The sequence below is a fragment of the Poecilia reticulata genome, linkage group LG3 (assembly GCF_000633615.1).
Source record: "Poecilia reticulata strain Guanapo linkage group LG3, Guppy_female_1.0+MT, whole genome shotgun sequence".
NCBI lineage: Eukaryota > Metazoa > Chordata > Actinopteri > Cyprinodontiformes > Poeciliidae > Poecilia > Poecilia reticulata.
The window spans coordinates 24,622,034-24,641,749 of NC_024333.1; the positions used below are offsets into that span (position 1 = coordinate 24,622,034).

Consider the following 19,716-nt stretch of genomic DNA (forward strand, 5'->3'; position numbering starts at 1 on the left):
ATCCAAACTGCTTGAGGTCCGATAGTCTTTCTGCCACAGCACATTGATACAGTAATTTATAGACATATAAAGGTCAAACTTTTCTGCACTAAAAGTCATTTTTCATTGATTTTACGTTGTTATGAATTTCATGAGAAACTAAATTTATGCATTTTATTAACCATCAAAGTAATACATTATGAATACATACATTTCACTTTTTGAATTGAATCCATAGAATAAAATCATTAATTATATTCGATTTTACTGAGATTAACTCCTATATTTTACTTTAAACTTACCTTTGTCGTCATGACAACTATAGTTGTAAACAGCCACTGGTGAATGAGTGATGAGGTTCTCATCGTGGTGCCACCCTACCGCCATTTTCCCCATGCCGTAGTACGGCTCCTCCTTGAGGTGGCTCATTTGTGTGGGGTCCATGTAGTTCAGTAAGGTGACATTAAACTTGACTGGACCGGTGCACACCTGGGGAGGACTGGGCTGCGAACAGCCCAGCCCACCTGCAAGTTCCTCTTTATCCTGAATGTGGTAATCTGACAGGCTGTGCTTTAGCTGAGCCACAGGCTTCTCCTGAGCCTCTAGTCCCACGGGATCAGGCTTTGTCCCACTGAAGGCCTCCGTCGTCCAGCCGGGGCATTTTCCTTCGCTGTGCTCTGAAACTCCTGCAAAACTACCTTCACTCGGTTTGACTTGGGAGGACTCGCCCTCCTCAGTCTCCCACCCCGCTTCTTGTTTCGACCCAGAGCATCCTTCTTCGCTGTGCTTGGACTCAATGTCCCACTCCTCGCTGTGCTTGGACTCGGTGTCCCCCTCCTCGCTCTGTCTGGACTCCGAATCCCCTCCTTCACTATTCTTGGAGTCGTCACTGTGTTTGGACTCTGTCTCACCCTCTTCAACTAGTTTTGCTTCCCCTTCGGCCTTCATACATTGTGAAAACTGGTCTCCCTCCTTCAGTTGAGACACATCAGAACAGAGGAATGTGTTAAGCTCCCACAATGCTTTGCAAGCGTCCCTCAAATCGGGATCACAGCAGTTTTGTCCTTTAACCTCGGCGTCCTCGCTGTGCCAGGGGATGGCAAAGAGCCGCGTGTCCAGATATCGGTAGGTGTGGCCGGGATCACCCAGCAGCGCTCGCGACACGGCGGTGAACACGTCTCGGTCGCGGACGCGGACCAGATCCTTCAGGAGACAGCCCTTCTTTCTGAGGGTGAGCAGAGCCGCCTGGACTCGGCTGTGGAGCTCAGCAGGAAGCGAACACGATTTCCTCAACACCAAGCCAGAGTAGCTGGAATCCCACTGAAAATACAAAGAAACAAGGGCCTTACATAATCAACATCTCTATCTGTATAATTATTCATAACTATTTTGTCACAGTTAAAAAAGTAAGAGCAACTCACCAGTTGCTGAAAACCTCGATCTGAAGGTCCCAGAAAAGGGATCTTCTGGTCTCCCAACTCCTGCAGTAGCCTACGCCTCTGTGGAAAACAGATCAGTGAAAGAAACTTGACAGGGTTGTTTCCGAATAGAACGGTGGTTCTTAACTTGTTTGAAAGCACAGTAAAAATCTGTTTTGCATAAGTAAACTGAAAGAAACAGTAAAACAATTATCCAATCAAGATGAGAAATCAGAAAACTAAGATGTACAGAATGCCTCATATGTATTGGGGTCATATACAGCAGAAACATATTGTACTAAGAATTATTTAAAAAGTCAGTGAGGGGAAAAAAATCCAATATTAAGAAATTATTGTTTTTTTTGTTGTTTTTTTTAGTTTGGTGTAAGAAAAAATACAACACAAACAGTTAATGGCACCCCCAGCAATTCCTACCAAATATTTAAACATTTGCATTTTCGTAAATAATTCTCATATTTTCTCAAGATTTGCAATGAGTAATTAATTCCTGTAACATGACACGACACAGAAGGGAAAGACAAGGAAACAGGCCATTAAAGTAAGGCAGATGTGAGTTTATCTTCATAAGTCAGCAACATTCTACTATAATCATCATCAAGTTTTTTTCCTACAGCACATTTCAGCAGCAAGGTAGTTCAATGCAATGAACCAGCATGGACTAGAAAAACAGAACATAGTGACATCTTGGGGTCACCAGGTCACTATGCCAACCATTAAAAGCTATCCAGATGCCATGTGAGTGTGTGGGTTCTGTCCTTCCATCACAAACAGAGTAATGTAGGTCAGTAAACACCACCGGTACTTTAAACGGGAACTATGTGTTCTGTCAGATGATGCTAAGATTGAGCTTTTTGAACCAACTCCATTTTGGTCTGGCGCAAAATAAAGGACGACTTTTTGGAAATCCCCCCTATGTCTACTATTATTATTATTATTATTATTATGTCTAATACCCTAGGAAAATGGTGAGAGAGCACCGAATCATAAACTCTTAGGAAACGTTCTTAAATAAAACGTCTGGTGTTCTCTTTTAGAGAACTGGAGATGGGTTGTCCTTAGGTCTATCTGCAGGATAATGATCCAACGCATGTGACCACATCAAGACAGAAACGGTTCAACAGACAAGAAAAAAAAAAAAGTCAACCTTCTTCCACTGTTATCCCCACATCTGAATACTACAAAATCCAGCAGAGAGCAGAGAAGACGGAATTAAAGAGCACCCAGGGTTTTGGATGATCTAGAAAAAGTGTGTAAAATGAGGAATGTACCAAAATCCTCGTCTGACCCTGTGAAATGCTATCAGTGAAGCAAGATAGCATTTTTTTGCAAAGTTGTTAAGAAGTTCCCACTGAACCCCCCTCCCCGAACCCCCACAAAGATTAAAAGTCTGATGTATTTTAGATTAAGTCCATAAAAACATATTTGTTTTTACACATTTTACCATTGGGGTTAATAAATGAAGAGGGGCTTTTCGTTGGTCTATGCCCACCGCCGTACCGGACATGAACCTTTCGAGTAAAACGTGTTCAAGGGGGCTACATTCCATTCTGATCCGAAAATCAAACGGCAACCGGCACAAAATACTGCTGACCCAAATAATAATTCTCTGCCTTTCTTCTTCTCTCACAGGAGGAGGATACATGTGCACAGCAGCACCGCATCTGTGTGCATATGTAGACAATCACTCTCCACAGGTGCACACACACTCTGCGTGGTGTTCCTGCAGCAGTGAGGTGAAATGTCACCGGCACACCACTGACTTTTTACATCTTTAAAGATGAATGGCGTGCTCTTCAACAACCAAACATTTGTAACAGTTTAGGGGAAAAAAGGCCGTGTGTATATTTTAGCGACATTTACAGCATGCGTCCAACATTTTGCCTTCACTAATAATGCCAAAGACCTTATGTGGCACGCTGCAGGGAATACGGGAGACAGCTGCCAAAATATTTCCTGAGTTTTAAGAGTGAAATAAAACGTCTTGCTCGTAAACATTACAGTGCGGTTATAAAAAGCTGTGTGTCCCGATTTAAGGGAGAGAGGGATCAGAACCAGGGCAAACAGGGAAGGATTTGAACATTAAAGACAGAAGAGGGTGAAAAAGAAAAGATCCCGATAATGGAGGCCAAGGAAACGGGAGGGCATCTGGTTTAAGGCGGCTGGACGAATTTACCTTCAGGGCTGAATCCTCACCTTAGGCTAAACAACACAACACCTGCTGGAAGTTTTCTTAAAGGATGCATGAGAGCATACAGGCCTTCCAACTTATTCTGGAACAAACAAAAACAGACCTGCAGACAGTTGGAACCTAAAAAAACAAAACAACATACACTATTCATGACCAGGCTGCATTCAAAGGCTTTTGGAAGAAATTGACAACCTGACGCGCATTCATTGGTGTCAAAGTATAACCCATGACAGAGGCTGAAGATATCAAGGTGAGACTCCGGTCGACTCTTGTATGTGTGTTTGTCTATGATTGCAGCCATGTGTTTGGTCAAATCCATATCTTCTCATTCGCATGCTTTTTAACGTATTTATAAGAAATATACTTCTAGCCGGCTTCATCTTTTGTCGAGCAAAGAAAGAGACTCCTATAGACCCACACACACATTTATGAGTTCTCTGAATAATGCACTGCTGGGGTTGCGAGCGTGATGCCTCAGCCTGAAACGCGCACAACCAAAGCTGTCACAAACATGTCAAATACATCGGCCTGCTACGAAATTCCATGGAAAAAAGCCAAAGACAGGAAGTTACCGGAGCCCTCTGAGGCAGATGGACTCTCACAGCATTAGAGAGCTGCTGTGTCTGTCTTCCTGTCTGCATGTCTGCTACTGATTCTAAAAGGGGGGGAGAAAAGAAGTCACAAGGTGCGAAAAAAGGTCTGCGTTTCAACTCAGATCCAAGAAACAAGATTACCAATTTCTATAATACTGTAACGCGGGTGCTTCATGGGAGCAGTGCAAACCGTCTGTGCTAAGTGATATATCTGATGCTTTTTTTTTTTTTTTTAATCTCTCCCTTCCTTGATAGGATTATTCCTTCAGCCGGACTGTTTATCACAGAAAAACATATTAGGTAGAATAGAACTCAATTGGTTTGCTTTGATCTTGGCCTATAAAAGATATCATACTGTGTACCATATATTTAATAATTTCATTTATTTCACATCTGTGACACCCCAGTGGACACTTTCTTCAAAGTGATCCTCACAAAGTAGATTAATGTCCGGTGCTTAGCATCAATAGCTCAGAATAGCCAGATAACTGCACAGCTGCAGGGATAAAAACACCTTCAGTGTGACTTTTGTCTGCCTCGGAAAGGCTACTGGGATAAGAAAAACTGTGTTTGGTACAAATACTGACAGAGGACACCCACTTCCTGGTGGACTTACCATGACTTGGCTAATGCATCGTGAAGCACGGACAAAGCAATAGCGTTTTACCCTTTCCTACTTCTCAATGTCCCGCCCCTTTAATTGCTGTGTCCAACAACAAGTTGCAAATTGGGCTAGTAAAGGATCAAACTAATTATATTTGCCTTAATAATTTTTGGTAAACACAACCATTTTAATGTCTACTTTGATGCTCTGCTGTTAATTCTGTGTTGGTCAAATTGACTGGCACTCTGGCAATTTTTTCACCATCTTCCCAAGTGTCTTCTTTCGGTCCCCCAGTAACAGGTATGACGTCTTTAGAGATGGCTTTGCAACGGACCGCTGTGTTTAAACAGCAAGTTACTGGTATTTGTTAGACACCAGTTTCAGAAGGGATCACTTGGTTCAAAAGTAATGGTGGATCATCAAGTTTGACTAGTTGGCTGTAAAATGTCAAATTCAGAAAGACAGGCTGCCTGTGAGCATCAAAGCAGCTTCCTCCTCGCACCATTTGGCAACAGGTCGAAGAATGTAGGATCCTCATGTGAAGCAACACGGAGCGCAGATGCAGGGTGTGCCTGGTCTGTCAGATGCTTTGTGTTTGTATGCGTGATGGACATAACATCTATAGAAGACTTGTATTAAACTTTAAAATAACAAAAACCTGGAGAAAACATGCGCGCAAAAAAACAGAACGCAGTTCGATCAAATGCCAAATGCTCTTCAGGTAATGGAAGTCATTTCATCTCCACAAAGATCTGCCGTCTCAATTCGTCTGCAAACTGCAAAATCCTTGACCTTTTTCACATTTTATCAATTTAATTAAATGTATTTTGACAATATTTTTTGTAGTTTAAATACGTTATAAAGTGTTTAAGCAGTACAAAAACATTTGCAAGACACCTGACCAAACTTTAAAACTGTATTCTTTTAATGCGTGTCTCTCTAAAACCAACCAAGAAGGACTAGCAGAGTGAAAATGGCGACCCAGTGAGATGGCTAACAGGGCAGACTGGTAAATGGATAACTGGAATGTGTGGGAGCTGACCTCAGCATGGGGGTGTTGGTAATGTGTAACCCCTTCACTTTATACCTTTGTTCACAGAGCAGAAACTGAATTTAAATAGGGACTATGAGAGCCAAAGGGCAGTCAGCAGGATGTTGCTGGAAATATCTTAAAAAAGTTTGTTTCCGGCAACTTCCTTGTTAAAATGTAAATTTTTGGAGACAATGTGTTTTGTCTTGCAATGCATTTACAGATTCTATTCAGCGTGTAGGCCTAGTTTACATCTGCAGGGAATGTTTTATGCAAGTCACCCCATTCAAACTTGCACCCCATTCAAACTTGCACAAACAAAATATGTCAAATGTTATGCAGCTTATCATTCAACTTTTCTCAGAAACACAACAGGTATTGTATATAAGACTTCGGGTTATGCTGAACTCATGAGATTCAGTGACCGTTTTGTATATCTGATGCCAATTTCTGATTAGCAACAAGCAAGGGGAAAAGATTAATATCCCAAGAAATAAGAGTAGGTCTGCCATTAAGCACTGCATACTTTTTCAAATCAGACATCATTCTGTATATATTGACAGACATGTTCAGCATGTGTTCAGAGGGGGGTGCCCAGGTGGCCCGAGCGATGACAAATGGTAGACAGGCGGGCTCCAGTCTGCTAATTGTTGTTGGAGGCTGAACGCTGTGTCGTTGATTTCGCCTCGCGACAGGGCAGCAGGAGACGTGATCATTAATATCAGACCACTTCCATCCATCTACCGGAACAAGAGGCTGGTCGTTTAAAAAGACGACGCTGGGCAGACCTTTCACGTCCTGTTTATAACACTGATCTGAACACATTACCAGAGTGGTGGGGGGGGGGCACTGCCGGCCATTAATTAGGTGTGCACACACACCCACACGATGTGACCACACTTCACATCCGTCTACCAGTCACACCTGCAGGATAACTTACTCTGCCACACACACAAGTAGAAACATGGACGCCTTACGAGCGTATGGGTCATACATCAAAATGTGAAGGGAACTTCTATTGAAACACCTGCAAAAAGCTGCACCAGACAGTTCTGATCCAGAAGGCCCCTCCGCTTTTAAACTAGAGTTGGTGAATTAAGAAATGGAAAAGTGTAAACAAAAAATTGTATTTGATATCATTTATGTCCAATAAATAAAACATTTTGACAGAATAAAACAGTTGAACTAAACACTGTTTAATTTTTGCAAGTAAAACAGAAATAAGTTATGTAATCTAATGTATTTTTAGAGGTAAATACGGTTAACTTTAGCACATTTTAAACCAGATGGGTTTTATATTGGTTCTTATTTTGATTTGCAGATTATTTTTTGTCTCAGTCATGTCCAATGAACATATATTATATTATATGCAATAAAAATGTGTTTAATCTAATTTGCATTGTTTTTTTATACAGAAAATCAAGTTTCCAGGTATACTTAACTGGAAAATCTGCTAAATTACAGTATTGTAGAAAAGCTGAAATACTGTTTATACCAAGTATCTACTGCGTCTACTATGGCTATGCTACCACACATGTCTTGTCCTATTCATCTTTATGTTTACTTTCCATTTTTTTACTTGGGCTACTACTAATTCTGACAGCTGGAGAGAGCGTGGTGAGAGGGAAGGAAGCATCAGGCCTCATCTGTCTTTTTGGACTTTCCATCGTTTTCGATGCACCTGCCAGACTTACAGAAAGACCCAGGTTTCCAGATCAATCATTCAAAAGTATTTACAAATGCACAAAGCCAGACTCAGACAGGTTGGCACATGGCCACTCGCTTTAAGTGCTTTTCAATGTGTCTGCGGTGTCAACATCTATTTCACACTTATCTACACCTCAAAGGAGGGGGGAAAGATGCTTCTCTGACCTTTAGCAAGTGTCAAATCTGGAGAGAAGAATAGAAGGAAAGAAGAGAAGGAAAATAAAGGGATTTAAGAGATCTGTTGATGTATGGCATACCCAACTTTTTTTTTATTTATCCGGGAAAGATTGACTGAGCATGTTCTTTATCGGAAACATACGCTCTCCCTCAAAGTATTTCACACGAAGAAAGCTGCACTACATCTAAAGAGTTCCTGTGAACAATAAAACAACCCTTATCCTTCCATGTGACTCACGCTGGCAGAAAACATTTTTCGAAGGGCTTGTTTAGTTTTCTAGCCTCTCCAGGATTCAACCCAGTAGCATTCCTCCTCAAAGAGACAAAATGTGAATGAACCGTTTGGCTAGGACTGCTAATACCCATTTTACCCTAATTGTTAGTTTGCGGCCAGGCCATAATGTTTCCATTAAGATTATGTCGATCGAGGAAAGCTTTTTAGTTTTCACCTTCAAATTACAACTTGCTTGAGGTCAGCTGTTTTCCACCTGGAAAGGCCCGTTTTAATGCAGATACAGTCCCTTGATATTCCGGCTGGGTCCAGTTCAGTGAGGGTGAGGAGTGAGAGGATGGAGGGAGGAAAGAGAGGAGAGGCAGAAGAGCGTTTGATTGAAAGACTGTGATTAGCAGTTTTCAGCGGAGCACCAGGGCCACTGAGTTGTTCTAACAGGGTTGTCGCGTCTCGAGGTGCAGTCAAGGAGAAGTCAGTGCTTTAGAGAGCTCCCTTGATTTCTCCATTCCCCCCCTCCCTCTTTCACTCTCGCCATCCAGCCACACTTTCCCTGGCCCTCCAAAAAAATCAATATGGCTGTGCAAAGTGCAGCCTGGCCCATGGGGAGGGTGAGCTAACTGTAGGGGCTGGATGTCGGGCTTACAACGAGGACAAGAAGCGTCCTCAAGGCCAGTCCCACAGGCAGTGTCAAGGACAAACCAGAGGTCCACAGGACCAAGGCCACCAGAATACCCTTCCTCTCTGCGTCTTGCCTACTTTTAAACTCAGTGTTTCTCTGTTACCTTTGCTAGGCATGGCTCAGCGAGGCAGAAGTGATCAATAACCAGGTGGAGCGTTTAAAATGCCCCGCTCCAGAGGCTGGCGCTACGYTCCTCAGAGTCCATCGGACCTGCACATCACTCAGGGTGGTGACTGGGTGTGCAGCAGTCAGACTTGGTCATTGTAAGGTTTGTGATTTGTGACAGTAAACAATTCAATAGCACTTAGCGATACACAATGTCTGAGGGGTGTAAGGCCAGACTCTTCACACTCGCTGCCATTGTCTCAACATGTCACAGATCACTGGGATTCAGGCAGGTCAAGCAGCTATATAGGCTGAAGCATCTCGGTATTGTATCTTACTCCAAGGCAGCTCTGAAGGTGTTACTACAGCTGCACGCTGCCAGTAACAGAACAGAAACGTCTGAAAACATGTGCTATCATTGTCAACAGCAGTGTTTCTCATTTCCATACAGTAGGCTTGACGACGAAGGAGCTTGTACATAATGTGGATGAAGTGCGCAAGGAGGATTTCAGTCCTGCCGCGTGTCTCCATGAATGAGTGACTGATCACAGTAAAAGTGGCTTGTGCCTCTAATCCGGTACCACTGTTAGACAGAGCAAAGACCCGGCTCTGCGTACAGCCGCATGCGCTGATCAAACCCATCGTGTGACAAGCAACCATTCCAGATGACGGTGATTTCTCAGCTCTGTGTCCTTTCTGCTCCGTATTAGATCATCTTCTGACACTACCGAGTCTGGCATTTCAGCTGGGATAAAGAATGACGCTCAATCCAACCCAAAATGGTTGGGAGTCAAGGGTAAACAAGGGGCTAAGACATGGGAGTTGTGTATAATTGGCTGGCAGCTGTGACCATTATCATGTCGTTTATTATCACCTTATGCTAACCTTTAGATTTGATACAGTGTGTTGTTTGATGAAACAATTTAAAGACAAAATGCATCATTTTAGAACAAAAATACATCAATGAAGCTCACAAATACCAAAGAAAGCCACCAATCTGTTTCAGTTTTCCACGAACAGGCCTTCTACACCTTTAACTTTTCGAAAATTTACAACTATGTTTTTTCCAAAATAAGTTGGATCAACTCTTGAATTATCTGTTGCCCTATTTATTGAATCACATTTTAGCATAGAGTCGTATTACAAAGCAAGTGCAATAGTCCAAGTTTTAATCCTAAACCACTAGAAAAACATATGGCTCAAAACAGATGTCGACTGCACATCTAGGACAGGTCTAATCCCATCTCATGTAATCTTTGACCCAGATAAACTGGCATTATGATGCGACCTGAGATTAATATCAAATTAAGGGGTGAATATCATACTTGTCTGTTTACGCAACACCCAGACTATCTTCTTGGAATCCAGCAGTAGATAAGTTTATTGTAATGGCATTAGTAAAATCCAGAAGTGTAGCAGATGGCACTTGTCTTGCATGAAGAGCTGCCTCTTCTCCATATTTATTTTTCTCTCACTCATTCTGTACAAAGGCAAATATTCTACTAGGAATTGAACATCTTAATCCTTTTCACACTTCACAGTAGCCAGAATGGTGACTGATTAACATTCTGGAGGTCTAGAACCCAGTCATTTGAAAATGTAATTGCAGATGTCACACTGCATGCATGCATTTAGTTTGGGAGTTAATATTAAAGCTCGGAAACATGTCACAAGTCAGGAGGGACGTGGGCAAGCTGGGCCAGAGCCAAGTCACTAAAGCTCACGTTTGCACTGTGTGAAGGGGTAGCAAGCTGTCGCTACCACTCGCTGGGCACCATAGTTACTGTTCACTTCTGCTAATTATTGCAGCCAATCCGAGGGGTTAACGGGGCGGAGCCTGGCCAGACCATGTTACGCGGCATTTAACAGCTGGCTGGAATCGAGGTGAACGCATTACACGCTGCCCCTCATCCAATAAAAATAAAACATCCTGACATCTAAGGTGTACTTAGCATAGAGGAGAGGGAGGAAGTGAAGATGGCAACAAAGAGGCAAAAAGAAGAGGATGTTGAAATGAAAAGGGGGGTGAGGAAGGAGGGGGGCACACCTGATATCGTGATGTCCAAGTGCCACCTAGTGACAGCTCTCTGACTTTTCTGATCTAACAGGCACAACAGAGTAAAGGGTGAGGCAAAAGGATTCAGTATTACAAATGCATGTCAATAAATTAGCAATTGTATTAAATGTGTAGTATAAATGTAACCCAATAAAAAAAAAAAAAAACAACAGTAACACTTAACGGCAAAAAGTGTTGTATAAATGCAAACTAATATAAAGGTTGACCATAAGTTGCACAAGCAACAGGTACCGTTTCAGTATTGCGAAGCAAAGGCCTTTGAGGTTTGTTAGAGGTTTACAAGGCGTAGACTGTAGCTGAACCCAGTGCTTGAAAGTCCTTCATATACGTACAGGACATGAGCTTCAACTCCTGAACAACAGATGAACTAAAAATAAAATCAATTTGTCTACTGCTAAGTGGTCCAAAGTTCTCTTTCAGATGAAAGTACGTCTTCGCATCTCCGTCTTTGCATCTCGTTCGGAAATCAAGGTAACAGAGTCTGAGGGAAGAACGGAGAGGCAGCAAAAGCCAAGGTATTTGTGTTCAGCATAAAGTTTTCACAGTCAGTCGTTTTTTTTTTTTTTTTTTAGAGCCATGTCTGCTGATGTTGCTCCACTGTGTTTAAGGTCGATATAGCAATCTACCAGGACAGACTGACAAGCTTTATGGACATATGCCGAGTTCATTGTCTCACCAGGACTTGTATGTCACCCATTCTGACAAAGGTATGGCAACCTGAGTTAATGACCATATTACTGTGGTTGAATGGCCTAAAAACTGCTATGAAGAAAGATAGTAGACTGAACATTGCAGATTAGCTGAAGGCTCGAAGGGTTCCTTAGCATCTCAGCAGTACCACTCTACCTCCGTACAATAATGCACTGAAAAGGAGCCAACTTAAGGTATTGAGTGGTTGGTAATTTGGTAATTTGTTTATTAGGTTGGACACTTTGGTTTTAAAATTCCTGCTTTCACTGATGTTATGTATTACTCTACATATTTAAAACCTACATTTGTTTTTTTAAGATACATGGAGTCATCATCAAATACATCACTGCTTTTTGGAAAAAAAACATTTTTAAGTAATTTGTAATTTAATGAGATGCCTATATACAAGCAAACCATCCACTCCAAAGAAAAGCAAATGTCAATCAAGTCTCAATTAAACCGTCAACATAACGTATAGATTTATTTATAATTAAAATGGTTATTGCTTAATTATATCTAATCCAAAGAGTCGATCAAGCAAGCAATCAGTCACCTATGTTGAGGTGACCATGTTGTCTGAGCAGTACAGTTGTCTAAGTGAGCCGGTAACACTGCAATGGTAGGCCAGCAGCCCCAAGCTCCTAGGTCCCCTTCCCTCATTAGCTCAGGTATAAATCACACTCTGCTGGTACCCAGAGGTGAGAGGGATGGGAGTGGAGGTGAGCTTGAAATAATGCTTATGTCACGGCAGGTCAGCCCTCCATTATGGCCGTTTCAAAAACTATTAATCTTGCTTGTAGTCAGTGGCCTAGAAATAATTACTTCATCTAACCCATGTAATACAGCATGACCAGCAGTCGAGCTTGGTCAATTTGAGGCTGGGGAGGCAGAGTGGAGGCTGAGATAGGGGGTAGAGTCGCAAATTATCAGGGCCCTGTCTTCGGCTGCCGGGTGACTGATGTCCTGCTCGCTTCTGCTGTGGCCTTTTATATTCTTAACACTGATTTAGATAGATACATGCACGCTCTGAAAGGCAGATCATGTACGAGCACAAACGGAGCGTGTATGTGCATTAATGCATGACTGAATATACACAGACTGACCCAGGAACATGAAATTTGTGTAACTTAAACACTGAGATCTTTACAATATTGCACCCAACTTTGAAAAAAATTGATTTTCAATTTTCTCTTTAAAAGGTCCAAGTAAATTTGTCACCGTATGTTCTGGTTTTAATACTAGATGAAAAGCAAACAGAAACATCACAAAAACTGAAAACAATTAGATAATTTTTGACTCAATACACAAGTAACGGTAAAGTAAAGCCGTCACATTACACTTCAGGATTTCCTGGTACCACAACGTCCGGTGCAATCACCTGCCTGGATGGCAGAAGACTAATCCACCCCCACACCTCCAACATCCCAAAAGACATAGACAGAATGAAGACAATCATCGGAGGAACCCCCGCTGACAGCAAACAGATGAACTCATGAAAACTCAGCCTCCGTAAACGTCACAGGAAGTATGTATAGAGTGACATAAATAAATGCAGCCCTACAGTGCCTGTCACAGCTGGTGTTGCAGGTGMAAATTTAATTAGTCAAGGTGAAGTCTCCCTTGTTGTCTGGAAAAAGACGGAGGGGGTGTCCTCGCCATGCACAACTGTAAACATGCGCTATATCCTAATCAGGTGTCACCGTAACGTTTGATCAGCCGGCGAAAACTTGTCACGAATCCCCAGCAGAGAGTGGGCCGACGGGTAGAACAAAGAAAAAGAGCTGTCATAAAAGAGCGGGGTGGCAGCGGTGATGGCAGTGGCGGTGGATGAAGAGACTTTGCCCATTAGCAGTCTCTGTCGACTGTCTCTCTCCTACTCCCCTTAACGTCTCTCCGCCTATGGTTTCCCTTCGATCTCCATGTAGCTACCATCAGCACACACCTTCCTTATAGTGTCCCGCTGCAGCTCTGCGCCTGAGAACCTAAACCGCAGCTGTCACACAGATACTTCACAACCGCCAACTAAAGCTTGCAAAGGCAAAACCCCAAAGTAGCACGATACTATTGTTTACCTTCCGAACAACCGTGCATGTACAGAGGTACAAGCTGAGCTCGTTTTGTTTTCATCAAGCACCATTCCAGGTGCCTGGGTCCCCCTGAAAAGCCTGGGGAAGTAGAGGCGTGCATTCTGTGCTCCATCCGCCCAATGCCTTCAGGCTGCACCGAGGCGGTGGAGGAACACATTAGATACTGTTTACCTTTCAGTTTGGATGATATTGAATGCATTAGCTGATTGAACCCTATGAGAAACACAGGCGAGTGACAAAGCCCAATCGTCTTTGCGACTAGCATGGAAACTGAGATTACAGTCTAACAAAGAGCAGACAGGAGAAAAAAATATTTAAAACCCAAATAGTGATACATAAATTAATTAAAGGACAAAAAAACAAGTGGAGAATTAAAGTTAGAACATCTGTCAGCGACTTAGCTTCCCAACGTAATACCAGTGTTAGAACATTTATACCCTTGAAGTTAATGATCCCCTCTTTAATTGACAGTCAAGAAAAGCTGGCTGCGGCAGCATCCTGCCAAGACACCGATAAGGCTCCCCCTACCCTCCTCCCAAAAGTAAAATAAAAAAATAAAACAGTTTAAAGAACCTTGGCACTAATCCCCATTGTCATCCCAGTGCAGCAGAAGGACTTACAAACACAGATAACTCTGCTCAAGCTGTCTATTTCTTAGGAGTTACGGGGACAGGCGAGTCGGCGCACGCCTCAAATCAGTCACTCAGATTACCCCAATCCCTCTGCGCTGTCAGTCAGCTGAGACACTAGCCTGTCATCGCATTTACATGAGTCCATCTCATAAGTGACAATGCCCCGTGTATATGACAATAGCTGCGACGAAGGGGTCCACTCGCTCGCCGATAGCACCTCAACAGTGTGGCAGACAGGCTGTTGTTGGATTAAGCTCACAGCATGCCTGGCACTCCTGTCTTCACTGACACTCAAACAACAAGTTAAGGGGTCTTAACCACTTGGGGGTTTTTTGTTTTGTACTTTTTTTTCCCCCTATGGTGGGAAGAATGTAGGAGATGTATGTCACATGAAAGACGCATACAAACCTGCAATGGCAAACACAAATGCAGATCACACACACTGGAAAAAAAAAACTTCAAAAAGCTCAGAAGTTTAGAATAGGTATAAGAAAACCAGAAGCTTAGGGTGTATTTCTCTGGAACTGGCCTCAAGAATGACTTTAATCCAAATGATGAAGCTCAAGGACTAACAACAGAAATCAACACATTAACTTTTCACAGCAGAAAACAATGAAAAATATTTTGCTTCTATAAACACAGTTAAGATGGGATGTAAACAGGCCAGTTTATTAGGTGCTCCCTGTCAGCTGTAAATCTGATCCGCTTCTTGTCAAAATTGCCTGAACTCTTAAAACTAATAGCAAATATTCAACAAGGTTTCGGAAAAATTCCTCAAAGATATTGACTACAGATAAAATTGTAGTATAAAACAAACATCCCTTCATCAGTTCACTGTTCATGCCCGCTCATTCTTGATGGGTGATGTATGGAGGGATGAAGCCCATCTCCAGTGAAACCCCAAATTATGGACTACTGTCTGAATGACGCTCATTTGATTAGGGTATCTTTTTTTAGATTTTTTATTTTATTTTGTGCATTCAAAGATGTTTTTTAGATGTTGGTTGTAACAAGTGTTAGTTGTTATTTTTGAACAATCCAAGTAGATCAGCAGTTTCTGAAATATTCCAATCAGCCCGTCTGGTACTAACAATCATGCCATGTTCAGTCACTTGCCATGCCAAGTTTCTTCCCCGTTCTCATGCTTTGTTCGAACTTCATCAAGTCATCATCTTCTGCAGATCTCTAAACGCATTGAGCTGTTACCAGGTGATTGGCTCCAGTTAGTGTTAAGCAGCAAGCAGCTGAACAGGTGTGTCATATAAAGAAGGTGGTAAGTGTGCATCCACGATAAAAGTCAAACTTTGGTGTCACTTTTTCCAGCAGGTATTTGCACTTTTAAACGACTATGCAGTACATCGGGGCACCTGAGAGCTCACAAACTCCTGACTAGTTTTTATGCTTCTGTGGCTCACTCCACTTCAAACAGTCCTGAAACAAATGACAGTGGATGCCCTCTACACAGCAAGGCCAGGGCAAGCATGACACAAGGGTTGACAAGTGAACCCTCAAGCTCCCTAACCCTTACTCCACTATGGCATTCACACACGCACAAAAACACACACGCACACACACAACCAAGCAGTCCAAAAACAGAACTGACATGACCGCTCCGCAGCCCTGCCTAACCCCTGCTTGTGTTTTTTCTCTCTTCATCTCACAGGAGACAGCCCTCAATTCAGGATCTTTTTAGCCAGGCAAGTGGATGTGACCTGCTGCCCCCCAGACAGGCTCATCTGAATAAACAGTGCTGAAGAAACAGGCAGAGGAGGGAAAATCTGCCTACATTATGATAGGAAGAGAGGGGATGGGAATCAGCCAAGGGGCTCCTTTCTTTATGCACGTTTGATCAAGTGCTTGACAGCGCCTGTGGATGGAATTACGGACTGCTGAACAAAAAGTGAGGGTGTAAAGGCGGGTGGAAATGAGAGGGTGTTTGTGCAGCTTGGTCTGGACAGCTGAATTTTCCCGAGGCCTGACAGCATTAGGCTTGTGACAAGCCTGCCGTACCTCCTCACCAACACATACAAAATGCGAGCTGCCTCCTAGCTTTCCCAGTCCATCACTTAGGACGGCGGAGGGAAGCGTCGGGATAAGAGGTCAGACATGGAGAAAAATGGCAGGGAAGAAGAAGGCAAAGAAGACGACGAGCAAGAGGAAGAAGGGAGCGCTGGTCAGGGGTTAAGTGTAGAGAAGACAGCGATGAAAGGCAACTGTCATGCACCAGTGCTCGCCCAGAAGCACCTGTCTCGAGGAGAACATGCAAAGTGTGCCGGTCACGTCCTGACAATACCCCCACTTTTTCTACACACTCTCGCGCATACAAGCTCTCAGGAAAGGGCTGATGCTCCACCACTGGAAAGGCATCACCTGTCTGACAGCATGCCAGTCAAACTGTCGTTGGCTCTTTCGCATATGCAAGAAAAAGTTAGACTGATGAAGAAAAAAACACACGGGGGGCTCCGAGAAGAAATCACTGAGACATGAACAGACCACCTGAAGTGAGCAGACACCCCTCAAAGACTTGTTTCCGAGTAGATTCTGAAATGAGCAATACACAAAGGTCCAAAAACAATCCAGAAAAGCCAAACAACCCTGGAAGTTTCTTGGAAGCTTCTTTTTTTCCCACTCTAATAATGACTTTCAAAATGAGAAAGTAGTTAACATTTTATAGGTGAAAGTCTGTAACCAGAAGGCAGACAAAAAGCGCTATGAGCAACTACTCACACCCTTAAACTTTTTTTGCATTTTGTCAGATTACAGACACAAATTTCAAAACATTTTACAAGGATTGTTATTGTAGACCAAGATAATAGTGAATAGTGAATGTCCTAATCTGTATTGGCTGTCCCTTGACCATCATGATGCTTCTAGACAACTAATGTTCTCTAATGACTTCACAGAATAGATGCATTTTACTGAGACTAAAACACACAGAGATTAACTTGATTTGCTGTTTTTGTTATGCAAATGGTTACACTGGACTTTATTTAGGGGTATCTAAGTACAGTGTGCTGAATATACATAAATGCCCACTTTCCTTGTCAAATGTTTCACTTTTTACATGAAAACATTTTGAAAACCATCCTGCATTTCACCATTATGCACAACATTCATTTGATATATCAAATAAATCCTCAATACAACACCATTGAGTATTTTTGTAATCTGATACAATATAAAAAAGGTATATTTGCGAGGCACTGTGAGAGAAATGCCAAACCCTGTCTTTTGGCTAAAAGAGACGTGTGGCAGAATTTTGAACTCACTTTCACAGCTCGCATTTATGGAAAAGAAAAAACTTATGATGTACAAATTAACAGGTTGTATTTACAGCACCTTGTGAACCTGGCCCCCGCAGGTTTTGTGAATGAAGGCTTGCAAACTCTCCATTGAAACCAGATGATAGCAGCAGGCATTCTTACTTTATTAGAAAGGTGAGTCATTACAAAGGGAAATACGCCTCACAAATAAACAGCAACGAGAGCTCTTCCAGAGGAATCCTTTCATGAGCAAAACTGGCACACTGCTGAATGGAGAAAAAAAAAAATCCTTGAATCATAGCTTTGAGTGGCTAATAGACCCCTCAGAGAATTTAGCCTCTGTGTGTGAGGTGAGCAGGTCATTTCCATGTTTATTCAGTACTTGTCCGATAAGCAACCACAATGTATTGATTGAACTGATTATTATATGTCTCTCCAGTGAAAGGACACATGCATGACAAATGAACCCTACTTGAACAGGTCACATTGGAAGTCACCTCATGGAACCGAACAGCTGAACCGGACAGTCGGTTTGCATGATAAATACTCCTGCCTTGTTTGCAAATACGTTGCCATCTGTGGGTAATGTCTCAGCACCAACACACAGAGCAGTCAGACACATAAGCCTTTAGAGGCGATTTGAACTAGCCATGTTAAAGCTTCTACAACCTTGTAAAACAGCTGCCTGGCAATACTAACAAATACAATTGCAAAGAAGGGTTTGGTGAAGATATTTTCCCACACATGGCCAAATGTTAGCAATCAAGTATAATGTAAAACTTCAACAGAGTCGACGCAATTGTTTCTCAACAGTTGAGGGTCCAGAAACTGCACAAAGCAAAGCATAGAATAAGGGGCTGTTTTTTCCAGGCTAATCAATTCTAAGATGTCACAGCGAAAGAAGACCAGTTGCTGCATTATGATTAACCACATTTTACTGGTTACATGCACCTTTAGTCGAAAAAGGTAATTGATGCCCACAAACTCAGTTATCCATATGGACGGATGCAAAAAACTTGCTTAAAGTCTACAGCAGAGAAAGAAACCTAAACTGAACAAGTTCAAGGGCCAGAGGCATGAAGGGTTTATTACAGGAGGAAATTGCAAAGAATAAAAGGAAACAGGAAGTGTAACAGCTAAGCCAATAATTAGCCAAACGTCTGGCAGATATAAACGATTTTACTCTAACCAAGAGGTTTGTGTCAAATAAAAAAATAGATGGATGTCATTACAAACTTCTTATAATCAACAAAATAATTAATTTTGGCATCATAGCAACAAGGTCCACCTCAAAGTGGTTAACCCGATTCTGCATGTTTAAGGCCATTTATATTTGGCAATGACCTCAAAGTCAGTGAGGTTCAAAGGCCTCCCTACTACCACCCTTTAGCCCCACCCACAGATTCTACAACAGATTCAAATTGGGACTTTGGTTGGGTCATTGCAAAACCTTAACTCTATACAGGGGAGGCTGATTACCAGGATAAAGACCAGATGAGACTAATTACTGAGTGAAAACAGCTGAGGACAGAGGTATGTAGGGAATTTAAATGGCTCTCTGGAAATCATCCCAAAGAACCAGAAAACCAAATACAAACCCTAAAGATGACAAAGAACCTCAGAAAAAACGGTAACAAGAAGTGAGAGGAGCACTCTGCACAAAAGGAAACAGACTATCATAAGAACTACAAAGAGAAACAGCAACCAAACAAGTCTTGTGTTTTTCTGTTCCTAATAAAAAATAACACGCTAAAAATGCCTGTTGCATTTTAAATTTAGAATACACAATTTTTATGTTGTAAAACATAACAATCCAGTTAAAGTATTCAAAGTACTTTTGATAGTAAGATGTTTACCTATCACATTTTAATTTTTTCAAGTTTTTGTTGCCTCTAGTGATTTTAATTTTTTCAAGTTTTTGTTGCCTCTAGTGACCTTGAAAGGAGTTAAGACAGGAAAAAGGGTAATGAGAGAGGGGGAATACATGCAGCAAATGTTACCAGGCCAGGAATTGAACCTATGACCACCGACACGAGGACTAAGGCTTTAATAATAGGTCGTGCCAAGCCCCTGTGCCACCACAGCACCACCTATCACATTCTAACCCTTGTTAATGTTATTCAAAATGGCTTTACTGTCCCCTTTTTTTAGCTTTGACTCAGTTGACTTAATTTAATAAAAAGCAAGTTGCTATCTTGCACGCTAATATATATCCAGTCGCACTTGATGTTCAG

The 19,716-nt window shown here is 42.2% G+C and overlaps 1 protein-coding gene across 1 annotated transcript in view; it reads right to left on the reverse strand.

Annotated features, from left to right (window-relative positions):
* fto (FTO alpha-ketoglutarate dependent dioxygenase) overlaps positions 1–19,716 on the reverse strand; it is a 139,815-nt gene that overhangs the window by 113,560 nt on the left and 6,539 nt on the right. The window contains exons 2-3 of the mRNA XM_008405567.2: positions 1,401–1,478; positions 282–1,299 (exon numbers count right to left, since the gene is read on the reverse strand). Of these exons, the coding sequence (XP_008403789.1) occupies positions 282–1,299; positions 1,401–1,478 (1,096 nt within the window). The remainder of the gene's footprint in view (positions 1–281; positions 1,300–1,400; positions 1,479–19,716) is intronic.